Source organism: Quercus suber, unplaced genomic scaffold, assembly GCF_002906115.3.
Source record: "Quercus suber isolate HL8 unplaced genomic scaffold, Cork oak 2.0 scaffold_109, whole genome shotgun sequence".
NCBI lineage: Eukaryota > Viridiplantae > Streptophyta > Magnoliopsida > Fagales > Fagaceae > Quercus > Quercus suber.
This window is the reverse complement of record NW_027069574.1, coordinates 978,369-998,732: the sequence shown is the minus strand read 5'-3', so window position 1 is coordinate 998,732 and position 20,364 is coordinate 978,369. Positions and strand designations below refer to the sequence as shown.

Below are 20,364 nucleotides of genomic sequence, written 5' to 3'. Positions count from 1 at the left end.
AGTATCAAACTATCTCCTAATTACCCTCATTTACTATGATCTCTAAATATTATTATGTGAAATCAAAATTCTTCAATCACTTCATGGGCACCCCTTTCGTAATACTATTAGGCCTTTTCCATCTCTAATCTTCCTACCCAAATTTTTAAGGCAGCCCGTATTTGGAGGCAAAATGGTAGATGAACCAGGCCCATGGGCTCCTCTTGCATCAATAAATTTATTTATTTTTCCATAAAAAAAAAATATTAAAAAAAATAATAATACCGCAGGTAGGCAATTTACATCCCACGTGTCAAATCTTTACCCACCAAAAAAAAAAAAAAAAAAAAACTCTTATCAATTTTTGTTTTCTGTACTAGTTGTAATAGTGTGCAAAATTTTTGTGAGGACTAGACAAAACTTGGGTCTTTTCTCGGTTTGCCAGCCTTTTCAAGCTTCTCCGGTAACCTTCATTCCGGTGACTTCTCCAATCATTGCTTAAATATCAATACTTTCTTGGTTTTATTTAGTTGTCTCGATTCATGAATCCAATTTACTATGAATTTTTTTTTTGGTTTCCTTAATTTCCAAATTATAGTTCTTTTCCATGTTTGTTTGTCTTAGCAGCAAGACAATGAATGAATTCCCGGATTTTACCTTTGAAAAATGTATTTGAGGAGGGGCAGTAAAACCCAGAAAGATTTTATGCAAATAAAGTGTTCTATCGCATATACTTAGCTTATTCTTACTTACCCACAAGCGAAAAATGAACTATATATGTGATTAGCTTATACTTAGCTTATTCTTGGGCTTGTGTTCCTTTTTTTTTCGGCTATACATATACACACACACAAGAAGGTACGTGCTTTGGTGTCCACACAATGTGAGAGGGAAGATGTAAATATCTGATGCATAATAAGATAATTATTGGCATATTTCTCTTACAAGAGAAGAATGTGTCATTTGAGTTTGTTCTTGTTGGCATGTATAGATTTTCATAAATTATATAATTAGACTTGTTGTGTAGTTTTGTAATATGGGATGCATTATGTATATGATGTTATATATTGCAAGTAGATTGGGTGACAAGGTAACTGGACATGCCTTATCATTGGGATGGACGAATTTTGATAATGAAAAGTTTGAGCTTTGCTTCAGCTTATAAAATTGATGCCTTTTGGATAGCTTGTAATCTAGATAATAAAAAGTGAAAAGCATACACTATCTTGTAGCATAATACATATTATTTAGTTAAGTAATGAAATAATAAAGGGGAGAAGCATAACCCAGTCTTGTTTCTCCATGTAACTTGATCAATATATCAAAGTGAATCCATTTTGAAGTTTTCTGTGTATGTGTATGAATGCATTAGATTCCCTGATTAGTCTGTTGAAGATCATTGCAGACACCAAAATTTGGAACTAAGACTTGGTGGTTTTTGTATGAATGCCTCAGATTCGTAATTGTAATTCTGCATTTAACAGTAAATAAATGAATAAGGAGATACTTCAAAGTTCTGTCTGTGTGACAGAGTGATTAACTATTACTGATTTTAATGTTGCCTTATTCGTACCTACAAGTTCTTTATTTTTATACATTATATTCTTGGGTGATTTGATGTTTGATGGACTTATTAGGATTTAAATGCGACATTTATGTTTTCAGTTTGATTGGATGTTCCAATGATAGGCTACCTACGTAGGTCGATTCCAAATATAATAGGCTACCTACGTAGGTCGATTCCAAATATACCTTTTTGTCTGATTGCAGATGCAGCGGTTATCGAACGAAAGGTTGGGAAAATAAAAGTATTTTTTCTTGAAAAGGATACTTCATTGCATGGTGGAAATGGCGCAAGGTCTGTCATTAAGCACTCTTACAACCTCTTGTAGTAGTGGGGTTTATGGATCAACCCCTTCATGGAGAAAGCATTTCAAACTAATGAAGAGAGGTCAAATAACATCTGCAACTGATAGACATCACATCTGGCATCAGTGCATGCGACGTTTGTTCTTAACAAGTAATCCCAATATATTAAGACAAAGGAATTTTAGGGTTGAAGCTGGATGGCTATTTAAAGGAGGTGGCCAAGGATTGGAAGCAAGCTGCGAGCGTAGTGAGAGCGCTAATGAGGATATATTGATCTTCTTTTTCCAGCTGGACTTGGCAACTCGAGTACAGGTTTGGGAGGCGATATTTTAAGTTTTTATTTTTATATGTATGACTGATGTACATATATATTGTAGTTTTATCGTGCTAACAAGCCTTTTTTTTTCTTGGTTTGGAATACACACATGGCAGTACGCTCTAAATTTGGAGCAGTATGAAATTGCACAACAACTGAGAAACAAGATGACTGAGGTTAGTCAGTCCTCTCTTCCTGCTTTTATGTAAAATAAGCAAGAGGACATATTAAATTGGGAGTTTGTTTCAAAGACTTGTTCAGGGGCATTGTACATTGTTCAATAGTTTTGCCAGTAATTTTTGTTTGAAATTCATTAAGTTTATACACACACGCACTAGCAGCTACATTTATTTCTTTTATAGAAACACATGATTACACTATGGTTGTGTTGTTAAAGAGGATTGTTGGCACTGCAACCTTTTGTATTTACAGAGTTTAAGACCATGATTATGTGTATAATTTCCTGGACTAATTTGTTTCCATGTCCGTTGTAGAAGCCTCCTTGTATTGATGCATCAAATGATTTCCAGCCTTCTTATTAAGTCTTTCTCTTGGAAGGTTGAAGCAGAGGTCATGAGGCAGCAAGAAGCAAAAAGGGGCTCATCTTCAAAGAAAGAAGCTCAAGATAAGGCTATAAGTATCATACGCTTACGGTGAGTCCTTCTTTGTCTCCTCCCAGCATCTGCTTAAGTTTATTTTAGAAATTCTGTAATGAAGTTGCTAATATGTGTCTTCCCCCTCTTTTCATCCTCTTTGTTTTGTGCCATAGTGTATCAACTTTGAGATTAAATTAGAGCACCTTTTGCTTCTTTCCTTGCAGTGCAGACTTGCAGAGTGCAATTGAGAGCGAGGATTATGCTTTGGCAGCTAACTTACGGGATGAAATTTCAAAACTTGAGGCAGAGTCCTTGGCAGCATCAGCAAAGGCTCTGGCATATGAAAATGCTCAATATTCATTTCGTTTGGGGCAGAAAGTGAGGCATAAAATTTTTGGTACACAAATATAATGCACTTGACAACATTATCTTAGCTTTCATTAGTTTGATTCCAAATAACATGTCAGAAAGAGAATTTATTTATTTTTCTTGGTTATTGTCTTTCACTTTTGCTGTGAGCGGATTAAGTTTAAAGAATGTCATGATTGTGGAGTTTTGCAAGGAAATTATATTAAACTGCCTTATTCTATCCCTAAACTGTAGAGAATCCCAAAAGAGTCGAAGTAAAATCAGTAGAATCAGAAGTTTACTCGTCACATTTTGATGAGTGAACAATCTCCTTCTTGTGACCTTCTCTGGTTGTCTGTGTTACTAAGGACTCGTATTATGTGTTCAGGCTATTGTGCTGTAATTTGTGGAATGGATCCTGTATGCTGTGAATCAAGTTCATGGAGGGAGATTGCCCAAGTTGATAAGTTGTCTCAGGGTTCCAGTCAGCCATTTTACCAGGTTTAACTAGTCTTACCGTTTTTTTAAAACATGTTCAAAGTTGGGAGGTTTGTTTTCATATTCAGTATTATTTGTAGATTTTTTTTTGGTAGTTTCTAAACATGATTTCACATAATTTTTCCTTTTGTCATTGGGGGGAAGGGGGTGGGGATTGTGTAGAGGCCTACTTGGTCCATTTTAGATATGAATAAATCTTTCTGAGATTAAATGGAGACTTTGTTCCTTACCTTAATTACATGAATTCATGGAAGGATGTGGGAAGTATAATATATTGACTATTCTCCAAAAGTTCTCACCATTTTGGAGTGTTTAGCTCATTTGATTTGCTTCTTTTTTTTTTTTTTGGCTAGGTAAATGAGTTGCCATTGCTCAAATAATTGTTTCCAATTATGTTCTTTTTATTGTTTTCCAGGTTTTGGTTGATGTGCATGCAGACCCCAATCTACTGGTGGCTTATGGTAATTTACATCTGCTTGTTTAACTGCTCTTCCAAAATTATTTTGTATGAGGTTTTACTGGTTGCCTTTCAAACGCCCTGATGAGCATGTGGAATGGTTTTCCTTGTTGCAGTTCCTGAGGAGAATCTATTAGCCCTTGAGAAAGCAGATACGGTGATTGTCCCCTCCTTTTTTTTTTTTTTTTTTTTTTAATGAAGCTTTTTGGGTGTGTATAGAACATTCCTGAAGAACATGATTAGCGGTTCCTGCTATAATTCTTGATTCTGTTCTTCTGCTCTTAACCATGTACAGGGCAGGTTTGATCATCCCTATATTTCCTTTTTATTCTATGGGATGGACTCAGCTGGAGATTTCATCCCAATCAAGCAACTGCGCGAGAAATACAACAGGCCTCGATATGAAATACCCATTGATCCAGAAGATGAGGAGCCTCATGGTGATGCTTAAGAGGCTAATGTCCATTGAATGATCACGGACGCTTTTAGGAGTAGGATTACCTTGTGGCACCTAGTAGTTTTTGTCTCAGTTTTTTATTTGAAGGTTTTATTTGGCTGTTAGAATCTCTTCAGTCGTGATCTTTGTAAACCAATTACTTGTAGAATTCATGATTTCAAAGGTCTGCCCTAGGAGGCAATGTACAGCATATATACATCCTGGTTCACAGGTTAATTTGTAGAACTTTTTTGACTTTAAAAGGCCTTTGCCCTAGGAGGCACTGTAGTGACTGTACATCATATATACAATTCTGGTTCACATATATCCCATTTAATTATGTTTTTAGGGGAAAATTTGTGCTACCTCTATGTCTTTTGAGGATATGGTAACCCTTATGATCATAATCATGTATTATTTCATCTTCTTATTTTTGGATAATTAGTTATAAAAATGGGGAACAAGAGATTTGAATCCTAGATGTCTTCTTTGAAAACACAAGAAAGTGCTAGTTAAACTCCAAGCTCTTAGTTAATCATGTATTTTCAAGTGTTTTAGTCTTCATTATTCCTGTATAACGACAACAATAACAACTAACTTTTAGTTCCAAAGTTTTTGGAATTGATTATAAATTCTCAATAGATTTGTTAGGTTCGGCCACATATATTTCACCCAACTTTATGTATATAAATAAAAAGCTAAGATTAAAACACTTGGAAATAAATGGTTTTGATTATAGCAGATACCGTAGCCCATGGACTAACTGGCATATTCAATATATAACGGTTATGTAAGTTTCCTCAACAGAAATTGTGGAAAATTTTCTGGTTTGTGAACATGTAACTGTAACAGAGGAACCTCAGGCCCTTCTAACAACCAAAGGAACTTATTCCAGGTTTAGAAGGAATTAACACTTAACAAGATGGATATTTTGAGTAGTGATTTCTGATTAATAGTAATAATTCAATGGTTGAATGTAACAAGAATATGATTATGTTATGTGGCGGAGATGGCTTCTCTAAAGTCCCCCTTCCTAAATCTGAAATTAAGGTCATCTTAAACAAGCACAGAAGCAAACAATCAATAAACTAGAAAACTACACACATGAAACATAGGCAAACGGACTGAGGTTTTCTCTATTGTTTTTTGAGATAGTTTATAATTACTACCTTACGAAATGTTTTTAAAATGAGATATTCTATAATGGATAAAGTTTAACTACAAAATTAGTTGTAGCTTAAAGTTACAACTTTACTCAATAAAATAAACATTACTACATATTTTGAAAATTTAACCGTTGAATTGCATGTTTTTAATGCTTTTACTACATATATCAAATTTTTCGTCAATCAGATATTATTTACTATATGATCTATAAGCTTATATATTATGAATAATTTTAAACTACAAAAACTTACATTTTAAACAATTTATTGATAACATAGTTATTGATCTTTAATTTTCGAGAAATTTTGCAAGTATGAAGGATATAAAGAAGAATATGTAATCCAATAGTGGATTTGTTAAAATACACCCCCAATAAAAATATATTGAGTAAGGTTGTAACCTAAGGCTACAACCAATTTTGTAGCTAAACTTTATATTTGGTTTGTGACACTTATCTCCCTTGTGACAAGATCCATCCGATAAATTGAAACAAAATTTGATACTATGGAAAGTATTAGCATCACCCATCATGTCACATGTTCTCAAATTCAATAAAAAGATATCAAGAAGTATGTATTGTAAGTTATTAAACTAGTGTTGTGTGTGTTTATGATGGGGTAGAACTTGGAAGGGAAGAAATTTCTTTTAAAAAGAAAAAGAAAAAAAAAAAAAAGCTACATTTGTAGGTGATATTAGACTTGTTACATCATTAAATTCCTTTAAAGTTAATCAAATTGACTACAAAGTTTAAGCAAAGGAAAGCTAAGTATAGCAAACCAAATTACAAGGTTCTCTGTTCTAAGGAGAAAGTATCTCATGTGCCTGTTTCATGAAACGAATCTCGTAGAAGCATTTCGGTCCCACAACTCTTACATGGAGTTAAATTGTTTACAGCTAGATTAAATGAATAGCCCAAAATGCCCACAATTACAGCTGCAAAATTTTATATGATAAAAAAGTGGGAAAATATCATAGATAAATAAAGGTATAAAGGTAAAAATACACAAATTTCTTTTCCCTCCCTTTATAAACCAAACAAAGGAAAGGAATGAAATTCTTTCCTTCCTTTCTTGTATCCAAACACACCTAAGGAAGTTAATATTCCCTAGTTTTTCTTTTCTTTTTCCCTTCCCTCAGGCCCCTCTGGCAACCACAGGAATTTATTCCAGTTTTTGAAGGAATTAACACTTAACAAGATGGATATTTTGAGTAGTGATTTGTGATTAACAGCAATAATTCAATGGTTGAATGTAACAAGAATATGATTATGTTATGTGGCGGAGATGGCTTCTCTAAAGTCCCCCTTCCTAAATCTGAAATTAAGGTCATCTTAAACAAGCGCAAAAGCGAACAATCAATAAACTACAATATATGAAACATAGGCAAAGGGACTGAGTTTTCTCTATTGTTTTTTGGGATAGTTTATAATTATTTCCTTATGGAATGTCTTTAAAACAAGGAGATATTCTAAATTTTGGTTTGACAATTATCTCTCTTGTTACAAGATCCGTTAAATTTTAACAAAATTTGATACTGTGGAAAATATTAGCATCACCTATCGATGTGAAACTTTAGAAAAAGACATTTCCAACCTGTAACTTTTACCTTCTCAAAATCTACATGACCCATCATGTCACATGTTTTCAAATTCAATCAAAAGATAACAAGAAGTACGTATTGTAAGTTACTAAACTAGTGTTGTGTGTGTTTATGATGGTCAGAACTTAGAGGGGAAGAAATGTCTTTTAAAAAGAAAAAGAAAAAGAAATTCTACATTTTTAGGTGATATTTGATTTGTTACATCATTAAATTTCATTAAAGTTAATCAAATTGACTACAAAGTTTATAAGCAAAGAAGAGCTAAATGTGGCAAACCAAATTACAAGACCTTTATTTAAAGGAGAAAGTATCTTATACGTCTGTTTCATGAAAAAAGTTTTTTAGAAGCACTTTAGTCTCAGAACCCTTACATGCACGTGGGTCTCACATAAAGACCAGGTAATGATACATTTTCTATTCTTTGAGGTTTGGTGCTTGACAAGTCTAGTTTTGAAGAAAACTGTCCTAAAAGGCTAAAAACCTAAAAAGTAATATCCTGTTAGTTTTATTAAAAAACCCAAACAATTGATATGGATCTATCGCAATAATTGCATGGTGCAATTACCATAAAGTTGTTAGATGTAAAAGTTAGAAATGTAAAACAGTAAAAGGTTGAAAAGTTTTTTTTTTTTTTTTTTAAAAAAAAAAAATCTGATCGTGGGGCTGAGATAAAAAATTTATATAAAAAGAAAAATTAACTTTGAATCTTACTCATTCTGTTGCATGGTGCAACAATACAACCAGACTACGAATAGAAATACTCTACCAAACAACCAACCAACTAATAGAGCAAACCAAAGGCTCAGACTGAGACACAGAAGAACTCTGAAGTTGCCAACAACAACAAACACTATCAAGACACTACAAATAGCAAGCTACATTGCTACACCATTCATCTAGCCAAGTACTGAGGAACAAAGCAGGATTCAGCTCCCAATTGTTACAAATGATGCAATTTAATACAGACCAATGAAACTTGGCTTTGCATTCCAACCTGCCTTTAATATCATTTTTTATGCATTTGAAAATCCAGTCCTCATTTAGCACTACCCCTTCATGGATGATGGCATTTCTTTGCAGTAAAATATATGATAGACAGTAGCTCAATTACAAATGAGCTATAGCATCTGGTACAAGGCATAAAGCCATGACTCTGTCCCAAATCCTTTTTGCAAAGGAGCATTTCAATCCAAATTCTAAATAACCCATTGTGCCATCCTGTTTCTTGTGAGTAGTTTATTGCTCAAAGATATCCATCCAATGAAAGAATGTGTTAGGATATACAGATGAAACTGAAAAAATTTCCACCATTCTTCTACAATGGATGTCTTACTAATGTCCTCAAAGTTTACTGCACACAAGAATTTATCTGAAGCAGTTGTTGTCCACAGAGTTTTGTCCTCATCTTTGAGTTCAGTTAAACATAGTTGGCTTTGGATGTTTGCAAGGTCATCTGATCTGGGTAGCTTCAAGATCCATACCTTATTCCTAAGAACATCTACCATAGCTTGTAGGGGTATTGGTTGAGTCATATATAATTCTAAATCCATACTTTGAATACAAGGCCCCAGCTTAATATCATTTTTCATGCCAAAGATGGATGTTTTTGCCATTTCCTATCTCAAACTTTATAAACCTTCTTGCTTCATCCCGTAACTTCAGTAAGGCCCTCCATCCCCAGTAAGCAATCTTGTGGAATGTTCACGCTCCATAAACTTCTACCTTTAAGGAGAGCTTCAACTAAATAATTTGGATCATTAAGGGAAAGCTTATACCCAGTCCTTTCTAATATATACATACATATGAATGAGATTTTATTGTTGTTACTAGTCGCAGCCCACTCAATGCTGAAAAATTTGACAATTTGTTTTTTTGTTAGGTGAAAAATAAAAATAGTAGATGATGTGATTATCTTCTAACAAAATATAGTTTATACAATATATTAGGTTTTTAAAATTAAGCTATCTATATCTGATATTTGAAAGTTTTTTAAATTTAGTAATTTTTTTTTTCAAGAAACATAATGCATTTTACATTTAATTATTATATAAGGCACAGTTATTTGTAAATAATGTAATGTGTGATTAAATTTTTTTATAGTGATTATTACAAAGGATTTATCCTCTATACGTATTGAATGGCCTAAAGAAGAAATTAATATAAGTAAATTCTTCACTTGTATTAGAAAAGAAAAAGATAAAAAGATAAAAACAAGACTTTAATAACATTAAAAAAAAAAATGTAACTCTTATTTTTACATGAACCTCTCCTCCTAAAGCATCATCAAAGTGGATTGAAGTTGGCTGCAATGGACCAAATGGAATAAAGTGGACTATATGGACCGAAATGAATTGAGTGGACCAAAGTGGACCAAAATACACCAAGATGGACCGAAACTGAAGTGGACTGAAAAAGACCAAATTTGACCGAATTGGACTAAAGGGGACTAAAGTAGATCGGATGGACCACAACGGACCGAAATCAAACAAATAAAGCGAAGTGGATCGAACTGGACTGAAATTGACCAAAATACTACGTTGACATTGTTTAATAGGAGCATGGCAACAATAAGTACTATACGTCAACTTTTAGATATTATATATAGATTAGTAAAAATAAAGAAGTAATGCTATAGACAATAATTTTCACATTCTTTTCTTACAATAGTTTTTTTTTAGAGTTTGCTTTATTTTATTTTATTTATTATTTAGAACAATTGTCAAATATTTTGTATAAATTTTGCTTAAAAAAAAAAAGGGCCTAGCAGGTACACAGTTGACAGTACACTCACTATCCACACCACTTAAATCCTCACGTTGATGTCAAAAGGGGTTTCATATAACCAAGCCACACGTAGTTTTGTATAGATTCTTATGACTCAGGAGAATTAAAAAACATCAATCCTAGATGGCGGATACAAGAGAGACCAAAACAACAGAACACCTAACAAAAACAACCTAAACCAAAAAGCACCCTATTCAGAATGGAATTCTTTACAGAGCTTGCAGAAGATCAGCTTCATGTCTTAACCCTTTGCCATCATAAATTCTTGCATTCCTGTCAAGCCAAGTATGATACACAGTAGCCTGCAAAGCCAGCTTACCCGACCAAAAGAGAGAGATTGGATTAACATCTCTTTTCTTGTGTCCCAATGCACTACCATCTCCCCAAAACCCGTTTTTTGTTCTACCATCACTTCCATGCTCTGACATTGAGTTAATTTCAACTAGACTCTAGAAATAAGTACACCTTCCTTCCTTAACCTGTTCAAAAACAAGAATAATGACACTCTATATGCCTCTATTCAGGTCTTGTACCACTTTAAGAACACTAACCCAACTCCATGCCCATCTCTTTGTCACTGGCCTCCATAAAGACCCACTTGCCTCCACCAAACTAGTTGAATCTTATTCTCAAATGGGTGACCTCCAAACTTCAAGACTTGTCTTTGAGACCTTCCCTTCCCCAGATTCTTTCATGTGGGGTGTACTTATTAAGTGTTATGTTTGGAACCACTTCTTTGAAGAGTCCATTTCTTTGTATCATAAAATGTTGTACCATCAAGTCCAGGTCAATGGATTTATATATCCTAACATTTTGAGAGCTTGTTCTGGTTTTGGTGATCTGGGTATTGGTGGGAAGGTCCATGGGAGGATAATCAAATGTGGGTTTGATACTGATGCTATTGTTGAAACTTCATTGCTTAGTATGTATGGTGAAATGGGATACTTATATAATGCACGTAAGATATTCGATGGAATGCCGATGAAAGATGTGGTTCTGTGGAGTTCGATTATATCATGTTGTGTTGAGAATGGAGAGGCAAGTGAAGGGTTGGATTTGTTTCATAGGATGATTTGTCAAGGTGTTGAACCAGATTCGGTGACAATGCTTAGTGTAGCTGAGGCTTGTGGTGACTTGGGTATTCTGAGACTAGCAAGGTTAGTTCATGGCCAAGTTGTGACAAGGGAAATTAAAAGTGAAGGATCTTTGGATAATTCTTTAATTGTAATGTATACTAAATGTGGTGATTTACATAGTGCGGAGAACATCTTTCGAAATGTTACTCAACGGCATACTGCTTCTTGGACTGCAATGATTACATGCTACAACCAAACTGGTTGCTTCCAAGAAGCAATAGATGTTTTTCTTGAGATGCAAGAGTCTAAAGTGGAACCCAATTCAGTAACCATGATGGTTGTCATATGTTCTTGTGCTAGGTTAGATTTGCTTAGAGAAGGGAAGTCGGTTCATTGCTTTGTAATAAGAAAAGCTTTAGATGCTGACCTTGATTTTGTTGGGCCAGCATTAATAGAATTATATGCTGAATGTGGAAAACTAAATTATTGTGAGGAGGTTCTTCGTGTAATTGGGGAGAGAAATATCGTCTCATGGAACATGCTAATATCTCTTTATGCTCAAAAAGGATTGTTGAAGGAGGCATTAGTGGTATTTGTGCAGATGCAGACACGGGGACTGATGCCAGATTCATATGGCCTGGCAAGTTCTCTTTCAGCTTGTGGAAGTGTGAGTTCAATACAGCTTGGATATCAGATTCATGGTCATGTTATCAAAAGAGGTATTTTGGATGAGTTTGTCCAGAATTCACTAATTGATATGTACTCGAAATGTGGCCTTGTGAATTGTGGATACAAGATATTTGAAACGATTGAACAGAAAAGTGTGATAACTTGGAATTCTATGGTTTGTGGATTTTCTCAGAATGGTAATTCAGAAGAGGCAATCAGGTTGTTTGATCAAATGTATATGAATGGAATTGAGATGAATGAAGTGACTTTCTTAAGTGTAATTCAAGCTTGCTCCCATTTGGGTCATCTAGAAAAAGGAAAATGGGTTCACCACAAGCTCATTACTGGTGGTTTGAACAAAGATCTTTATGTAGATACAGCTCTAACTGACATGTATGCCAAGTGTGGAGATCTTCAAGCAGCCCAAGGAGTTTTCAATAGCATCTCAGAGCGAAGCGTGGTTTCATGGAGTGCCATGATTGCTGGCTATGGAATACATGGTCAGATAAATGCTGCCATCTCACTCTTCAATCAGATGGTAGATTCAGGAATAAAACCAAATGAAGTCACCTTCATGAACATTCTATCAGCTTGTAGTCATGTAGGATCTGTGGAAGAAGGTAAGTCATATTTTAGCTCAATGAGGGATTTTGGCATCAAGCCTAATACAGAACATTTTGCTAGTGTAGTTGACCTTCTGAGCCGAGCTGGTGATCTCAATGGAGCATATGAAATTATCAGATCAATGCCATTTCATGTGGATGCTAGCATCTGGAGTGCTCTGCTAAATGGTTGTCGAATCTACAGGAGGATGGACATGATTAAAAGCATAGAAAGTGACCTTGTAGATATTAGTACAGATGATACTGGATACTACACCTTATTATCTAACATATATGGAGAAGGGGGAGACTGGGATGAATTTGGGAAGGTGAGGTCAATGATGAAAGGTCTAACAAAGGTTCCAGGGTGGAGTACAATTGAACTTGATAAGAGAGTCTACAGATTTGGAGCTGGAGACACTTCTCATTTGCAAACCAATGAAATGTACAGGATTTTGGATAATTTTCCAACTTTGGCTCTTGAACAAGGATGTGATGTAGAATATAGATAAGGTCAACATCTAATTTTTCTCCAAGGTATTTTTTACAGTTCACAGTGAGAAGTTAGCAATTGAATTTGGAATAAATCAATATCACTCCAGGAACAACACTATAGATTTTAAAGAAACCTAATGTTTGTAGAAAGTCATTCTTTCATCAACATTGTGCAAGTCAAAGGCAGAGAGACCATCTCACGAAACGTGATTTGCTTTCATTTTTTCATCTAACATGGTTGCTCTTTTACAAATCAAGACATTAAACAGGCTAGTTTTATGTATAGTGCACTGTATACATTTTGCTTACTCCTAATTTGGGAGGAAATAAAGGAAGAAGAGAGAAACAAAGTGTTTCAATTGTTTCAGTATTATGGAATTTATAAAACATGTTCCTTTCTTACCAATTCCTCCAAAGAAGAATGAATTTAACTTTTCCTTTGCCTTTCTTTTGCTCTCCTATCCCCTTTTTTTTTTTCAAGCTCCTTAATTTTGTAAGTTTCGTTAAACAATTTTTGTCTCAAAGAGTTCATGCTTTTACATATAATACAAATTTATAGTTTTAGGAAAAAGATTGATATTAACATCATTCTGACATGTAAGAATATACATTTTTCACTATTTGAATTGTACCAGAGTCAAAATCTAAAACATGTTATTCTTGATTTCTTTCCTGAGCATCCCTCTAATATTTAGGAAACCGATACTTCTACTTGCTGGGTAAAACTTGACAAGATTGTCCGACATGTATTGAATCTCTTACTTTCAGATTTTGTTTAGGAGTTGCTAACAATTAAAAAAAATTTACAAGTGGAAGAGGAGGGGATTCGAATCCAAATTTTCTAAACAATGTTGTTGACAACAATTTTCATAAATTTTTCAGGTCAGTTAAGTTGGCAAGTTTTTATGAGTTCTTAGCTGGACTCACCGCCAACATTACTTTTTACCTACCATTAACAACTTGCCATCTAGGCAATGTCAAAAAAAAAAAAAAAAAAAAATTTGGGTGAAAATATTTGTATACACAGACTTATTGCAAATTTTCATTATTCAGAAAATCAGACAAAACCACTTAATCACAAAATTCTTGACAGAGTTGCTAACAAATCAGTGAGCTCTCTTCTAGACATCCTGTACAATGTAAATTAATTTCCTAATAATTTAAAATTTTTCAATTAGAAAACAAGCTGATAAGAAATTAATGTGCAATATGGATTAGCGAATAGATACAGTATATAAAGTAATAAATTAATCATTGTATATTTGTATGGGATACAATATGCCTAGAACATTTCAAAAAATAACAAAAAGGAAAATGTTTGTGCCCAGTCTTATTCAATAAACAAAGTTTTCCACATAAATAGATATTTTCCGTCAACTCTTACCACCATCTAATGCCAATTCTGTGTTACCTTCTTGAACAATGGCTCACAATATCACGTTGAAGTCACCACTGACATTGAAGGCTTGACTGTCACCTCTAAACATTATACACTTTCATGGATGTATTGTAAAGTAAACGTATCATTCTTCATAGTCATGTTAGGTGGTCTTATGCATTTATTGTAAAAGCATAAGACTTTCAGAAAGTTATATCCAGTGTTATTATATTTTGAGGTTGCAGAAGCCAGAAAGAATCTTCACAACAAGAATGTGACTCTTAGCCAACTCATAAAGCAGAGGTCCCAGGCTTGACTTCTCCCATCAGGCCATCACGGTCAGCCCCATAGGAATTGTTCAGGTATACTTGGCACATGTAGGTAGATGTGCTTCCATGTGTCGAGCAAAATAGTCTCACCTACAAGAGAAGATAACCTTGTTACCTTAAGAAAAAGTGCATAAAACTGCTTTTATGGGGTCTAAGAAAGGTAGTTGGTAGGCAGCTTCATCCCCAATTCTGAGGAAGCTAATTCTCTAAGGTAGTTGTTTTTACACAACATATCACTTGGGGAGAGGACACTTACCATCCCACCAAGGTCCTAACTCTATTCATGATATCTATAAATTAGAATAAAGTACAATATAAAGCCTACAATCATTACTATTTTACTAAGTAATTTGATACCCAGCCAAAAAAATGTATTTCTTAGATAGATACCTGTGTCTTGAGTTCCTGTGGTTTATCTCATCATGGTGTTTGTAGTATGTACACTTTAGAGCATCGTAAAGTAACTGTTCCAACTTCCAAGTCATCTCTCAGATACTTTTCAACAATGGTGGAGCAAGGCAGTTGGCAACAGTCGAATGTCAATTTCTGAAAGAACTGAACCTTCTATTATACAACCCCACAAAAATTGCATTCAAGTTGGTGACAATGAGCCTCACAGCTCTGAAAACTCCTTATCATCTTATGTTGTGCATGTATGATAAAGCATATAACTACCGGAGCGATGCAAATTTGGGAAGTGAGATATCATCACTGACATCCATCTCCACTTGGCTACACCCAGGGGACTTCCTCAATCCTCTTTGCTTCATCAGCTCCCTCACCTGATTAACCTGACTCCATCTTCCATCTGAAGCATACAAGTTACACATGAGGACATAGTAACAAGCTTCATTAGGATGTAACTCTAGCATTTTGCGGATTGCCACTTCTCCAAGATCAAACCTTCCATGGAGTCCACATCCATGGAGAAAAGATCCAAACACACTAACTTCTGGTTGAATTGGCATATTCTCAATAAAATCCAAGGCTTCTTCAAGTCTGCCAGCACGAGCTAATAGATCTACCATACATGCATAATGCTTCATGGAAGGAACAAAATTATAGTCCCGGCACATCAAATTGAAACACCTCCAGCCCTCCCCAATCATCCCTGTATGGCTACAGGCTGATAATATAGTTGTAAAGATCACTTCATTTGGCTCTAAATTTTCATTCAACATATCACTGAAAAGTGCAAGGGACCCACTACCATCCCCCTGCATTCCATAACCACCAATCATTGCACTCCATGTGATACTGTTCTTCTCTGCCATCCCATCAAAGACTATACGAGCAGACTTCACATCCCCACACTTGGCATAGAAGTTTAGAAGTGCAGTGCCCACATAGACACTAGATGATTGTAAGCCCCCCTTTATGGAGAAAGCATGAAGTGAAGAACCGACTCCAAGAGCACTAAGGGAAGCACAAGCTGAGAGAACACTAACAAGTGTGACAGCATCAGGTGAGATAGAATCTGATCTCATTCGATGAAAGAGTTCAAGAGCTTCATATGCAGAACCAACTTGGGAATACCCTGAAATAATTGAGTTCCAAGTAATCACGTCCTTGACCATAACTGCTTCAAATATATAACGAGCATCTCTGACAGCATGGCATTTTGCATACATATCTATAAGAGTATTTCTCACTGTAGGATCACCTAACCCAAGCTTAATCCCCAGACCATGAACTGACCTTCCCAAATCCAAATTGCCTAGCTGCCCACATGCTGAAAGCACACTTGAAGCCGTAACCGAATTCGGTAATATATCAACCCACTCCTCATCCATAAACAACTTTAATGCCTCGCTGGGATGACCACACTGTGCGTACCCAACAATCATAGCTGTCCATGAAACAAGATCAATAACAGAAAGCTCTTCAAAGACGGAACGAGCATCTCTAACATCCCCACACTTAACATACATGTCTAGAAGTGCAGTCGCCAAGAAAGAATTAAATTCAATACCATTTTTAATCACATACCCATGAACCCACTTCCCCTGATGTAAAGCTCTTAACTTTGTACATGCAGTGACTAAGCTCCCTACGGTAAACTCATTTCCTTCAACTAACCCTTCTCTCATTCTATTAAACAAGACCAACCCTTCATCCGGACAATCATTCTGCACGTACCCAACAATCATCGACGTCCACGAAACCACATTTCTATCAAGAATTTCATCAAACACCTCACGAGAACTCCCAACCTCTCCACATTTCGCATACATATCCACAAGAGCCGTCAACACGAAACTATCAGGGCTCCCAACCTTAACAATCTGGCAATGTACCTTCCTCCCCTCATTAACATTCCTCAATTCACAGCACGCCTTCAGCACAATCGAAAACACAACGTTATCACACTCTCTGAGGCATTTTCTCAAACAGGTGAAGAACCCAATAATGTCCTCATACAAATCATTCAAAAAATACCACCTGATCATCACTTTCCACGAATAAAAATCTGGGTTCTCTATCTTATCAAAAACCAAACGCGCATTCTCAACGTACCCAAATGAACCGTACATACTAACCAACTTAGTATCGCACGGAAGCTCGCCGGTGAGGCCATGCACAATGAGCAAGCCGTGGACTTTCTTGAGAGAATCGATGTTTCGGCAGATACCCAGAAGGGGAAACCACGTGTATGAAGAGATGGAGTGCATGGAAGCCATGGCGTGAGCGAGTTCGGGTGGTTCTGATAAGGGTTGCTGATGATAGTGATGGGTGGTTGCATAGGTGAGAGTACGCCATGGAAAGTGAAGGTATTTGGTGATAGACAGAGAGATGTGTGTACGCAGAGTAGAGATCAGTTTCATTGGTCTGTTTTGGTCATCTGAAATTGTTGGAGAGAAAAAGCTTCGACACTCCCGCCATTGTTTTCCTGTTCTGTCAAGAAAATTGCTGGTTTGACTTTTGCTAAAGGTGTGCAATGGGCTGGGCCTGGCAGGTCCTTTTTGCTTGGCCCATGGGCTGGGCCTACAAGGTCGTTGACTAGTCATTGGGCTAGGCTACAATGTCTGTTGGGCCAGGCCAGGTATCTACTTTTTACTTGGACCATGGGCTGGGCCCATAAAGCCATTGACTAATCAACGAGCCATATTGGGTCGGGCTCCAAGAAAAAAACCTCAACATCTGACCTTATTTATTTTTAATAGGCAATGTCTGTTTTGTTTTTAGCTGACTAGGCTACTGAACAAGGTCAAATGGGCTATCCATGGGTTTTCTTAATGGGCCTTCCTTCTTTTTATTTTTTCTTTTTCATTAAAAGAATTAAAGAATTTTGAACTTATTTAATTTCAATGATTTTTTGAAAATAAGGTTTAAATAGTTTTATCACTTGAGATGATTTATTCATATTTATTGATAAGTTAAGAGAATTAAAAAGAGAAATGCTATATTTACAATATTTTCACAACAAATTATAAGTGATAAGTTGTTATTAATTGTTACTAATAAGCAAAAAAGTAATTTCAATAATGGACTTATATTAGAACTACTAACAACTTGTCACCTAGAATTTTTTCTAAAAGTATTGTGAACGTAGCACTTCTCAGTTAAAAAATATAGAATAACTTATTTATTAAAAAGTAACAGAGAATATAATTTCAAACCTAATAAAATAGAGAAAAATAATACATATGACTAACTCTAATTTATTAAATATTCATAACCAACCTCAAAAATTTGAGATTAAAACTAGTTGCAGTCGTTGTCAGCATAAAATAGATTTTTTTTTTTTTTTTTTTTTTAAGTAGAAGATAGAATCTTCAAACTCAGGTACTTGAGCACGTCCATGGATGGGGAGTACGTGGACGGTAGGGATGAGAGTGAGAGTGGCTATATAATAGAAGGAGAGAGTATGAAACAAGGCACGGAATGTAGGCAAAACTGATCAATAAATAATAAAAGAAGTGATAATCTTTTGCTGTGAATCCCTTGTCAACTCTAGTTCTTCAACCCATACTCTACAAATTAATTGTCTTTGGGTTTACATAGAGAAATTTGACCCTACAGTTACTAATAAGCAAAAAAGTAATTTCAATAATGGACTTATATTAGAACTACTAACAACTTGTCACCTAGAATTTTTTCTAAAAGTATTGTGAACGTAACACTTCTCAGTTAAAAAATGTAGAATAACTTATTTATTAAAAAGTAACAGAGAATATAATTTCAAACCTAATAAAATAGAGAAAAATAATACATATGACTAACTCTAATTTATTAAAGATTCATAACCAACCTCAAAAATTTGAGATTAAAACTAGTTGCAATCGTTGTCAGCATAAAATAGATTTTTTTTTTTTTTTTAAGTAGAAGATAGAATCTTCAAACCAAGATTAAATATTGTTGGACCAAAAATTTGTGAAAATATTATATATATATATATATACACAATTAATTTGCTGATAAAATTCAAATAATTATCTTAGGTATGTGAAGAACATGTGGCTGTGTGCTATACACGTACCTAAACAAATCGTATAAAGCACAATGCATGACAATATTAAATTGCCGTCGACACTCACCTAGTGGCTATGATAATACCTGTATTGCAATTAGTTATTCCAAATTTCTCACGCTTATTCTGTCAGTTTTTGTCATTGAATGATAACTTTATCGTACAATTCAAATGATAATGACACCTTTATTGCAACAGGCTATTCCAGATTTTTCTTAATTTTCTTTTTGCCCATGAATGTCTGAATGAATAATAATTGAATGTGTATTTTATTTTTATATTATATTATTCTTTTTAGAGTCGTGATAATTTTTTTTTCTTTGAAGACAATACTTATCCTCATTCAAACCCTTTTAATCTTTACCTTTTTTTATATTGAATTGAAAGCTGTACTTTCTTTTTACAATGCTTTTTGTAAAGAGATAAAATTGTTTGACCACAAATACAGCTGAAAGGGAGGGGACAAAAAAAAGCAATAACAAGGCGATACTGTAAAAAATAAATTTAATAACATTTTGTGATTGGTTTATAATAAAAATAATATTAATATTGAATATTTTGACTATAGTATAATAATTATAAATAAATATTTATCAAATGAATGTCACCATCTAAAATTTCTTCGTCAAATCTACAATCTGCATCCATTTTCTTTTGCTACGTTAGTTAAAATGAAAGCTTAGTTTTTTATATTTTTTAAATTATTTTTAGAGAATCAAAATGNGGTTTGATATCAATTAAATGGTCATAAAGTTATTGAAATTAATATATATATATATATAATCAATGGCTTTCTTTATATACATACATACATACATACATATATATATATATATAGAATATAATATAATATAGACCGGATATCAAGACTAAGAGGTTGTCTTTGCCAAACTTTTGTACGTTGAGAAGAAGAAAAGAAAGAATCACGATGTTATGATATTAAATGTCCCATAAAGTGGCTGAAGATTAAAAGCCAAACTGTGTAATACAATTTCAAATATGCATAAATATTGGCATTTGTTTTTGACTAATTTCCTTAAACCAAATAGTAAACGCTTGTGTATATATGGTAAATTATTATAACATAAAATAATTTAGTAATAGCTGTACATTTAAGTACTGAAATATCTTCTATATATGATGTTATTATGTCATATTCAAATAAGAATGTTTGAATACAAAACGTTTAGAATGGAAAGTATATATTTGTAATAAAACCAAATATGCTAGTAATTATGGCATTAATATCACGTTAATGTTCATAAATTTCCTGATTAAAACCTTTGACCAAAGCT

General features: G+C 34.4%; 3 protein-coding genes across 6 annotated transcripts; 2 read left to right on the top strand and 1 right to left on the bottom strand.

Annotated features, from left to right (window-relative positions):
- Positions 1 to 321: 321 nt before the first annotated feature.
- Positions 322 to 4,824, top strand: LOC112012253 (clp protease adapter protein ClpF, chloroplastic). 4 transcript variants are annotated; one of them, XM_024044629.2, is made up of 9 exons: positions 322 to 442; positions 1,750 to 2,160; positions 2,281 to 2,340; positions 2,723 to 2,817; positions 2,985 to 3,157; positions 3,497 to 3,609; positions 4,022 to 4,067; positions 4,180 to 4,220; positions 4,359 to 4,824. In XM_024044629.2, exons 2-9 carry the CDS (start codon positions 1,819 to 1,821, stop codon positions 4,512 to 4,514), a joined length of 1,026 nt encoding a protein of 341 aa, XP_023900397.2. In that variant the 5' UTR covers positions 322 to 442; positions 1,750 to 1,818; the 3' UTR covers positions 4,515 to 4,824. The 4 variants fall into 4 exon arrangements, with proteins under 4 accessions (XP_023900397.2, XP_023900396.2, XP_023900399.2 ...); XM_024044628.2 differs by having other exon boundaries at positions 340 to 457; XM_024044631.2 differs by having other exon boundaries at positions 360 to 457; positions 1,682 to 2,160.
- A 5,262-nt stretch (positions 4,825 to 10,086) lies between these two features.
- LOC112012233 (putative pentatricopeptide repeat-containing protein At1g69350, mitochondrial) lies at positions 10,087 to 13,285 on the top strand. Its single transcript, XM_024044604.2, has one exon. The coding sequence runs from the start codon at positions 10,548 to 10,550 to the stop codon at positions 12,906 to 12,908; it is 2,361 nt and encodes a 786-aa protein (XP_023900372.2). The 5' UTR covers positions 10,087 to 10,547; the 3' UTR covers positions 12,909 to 13,285.
- Positions 13,286 to 14,124: 839 nt separating this feature from the next.
- On the bottom strand, positions 14,125 to 17,510 carry LOC112012181 (pentatricopeptide repeat-containing protein At2g03380, mitochondrial). The gene is made up of 2 exons (XM_065775336.1): positions 14,989 to 17,510; positions 14,125 to 14,688 (listed from the first exon to the last, which is right to left on the bottom strand). Exon 1 carries the CDS (start codon positions 17,421 to 17,423, stop codon positions 15,270 to 15,272), a length of 2,154 nt encoding a protein of 717 aa, XP_065631408.1. The 5' UTR covers positions 17,424 to 17,510; the 3' UTR covers positions 14,125 to 14,688; positions 14,989 to 15,269.
- Between the last annotated feature and the right edge of the window lie 2,854 nt (positions 17,511 to 20,364).

Bases quoted from the DNA above. Each gene is read 5' to 3' on its own strand.
- LOC112012181 (XM_065775336.1), bottom strand. From the start codon at position 17,423: ATGAAACTGATCTCTACTCTGCGTACACACATCTCTCTGTCTATCACC.
- LOC112012233 (XM_024044604.2), top strand. From the start codon at position 10,548: ATGACACTCTATATGCCTCTATTCAGGTCTTGTACCACTTTAAGAACA.
- LOC112012253 (XM_024044629.2), top strand. From the start codon at position 1,819: ATGGTGGAAATGGCGCAAGGTCTGTCATTAAGCACTCTTACAACCTCT. The intron at 3,158-3,496 runs GTACACAAATAT...TTATGTGTTCAG, and splicing joins AGTGAGGCATAAAATTTTTG to GCTATTGTGCTGTAATTTGT. The intron at 3,610-4,021 runs GTTTAACTAGTC...ATTGTTTTCCAG, and splicing joins CCAGTCAGCCATTTTACCAG to GTTTTGGTTGATGTGCATGC.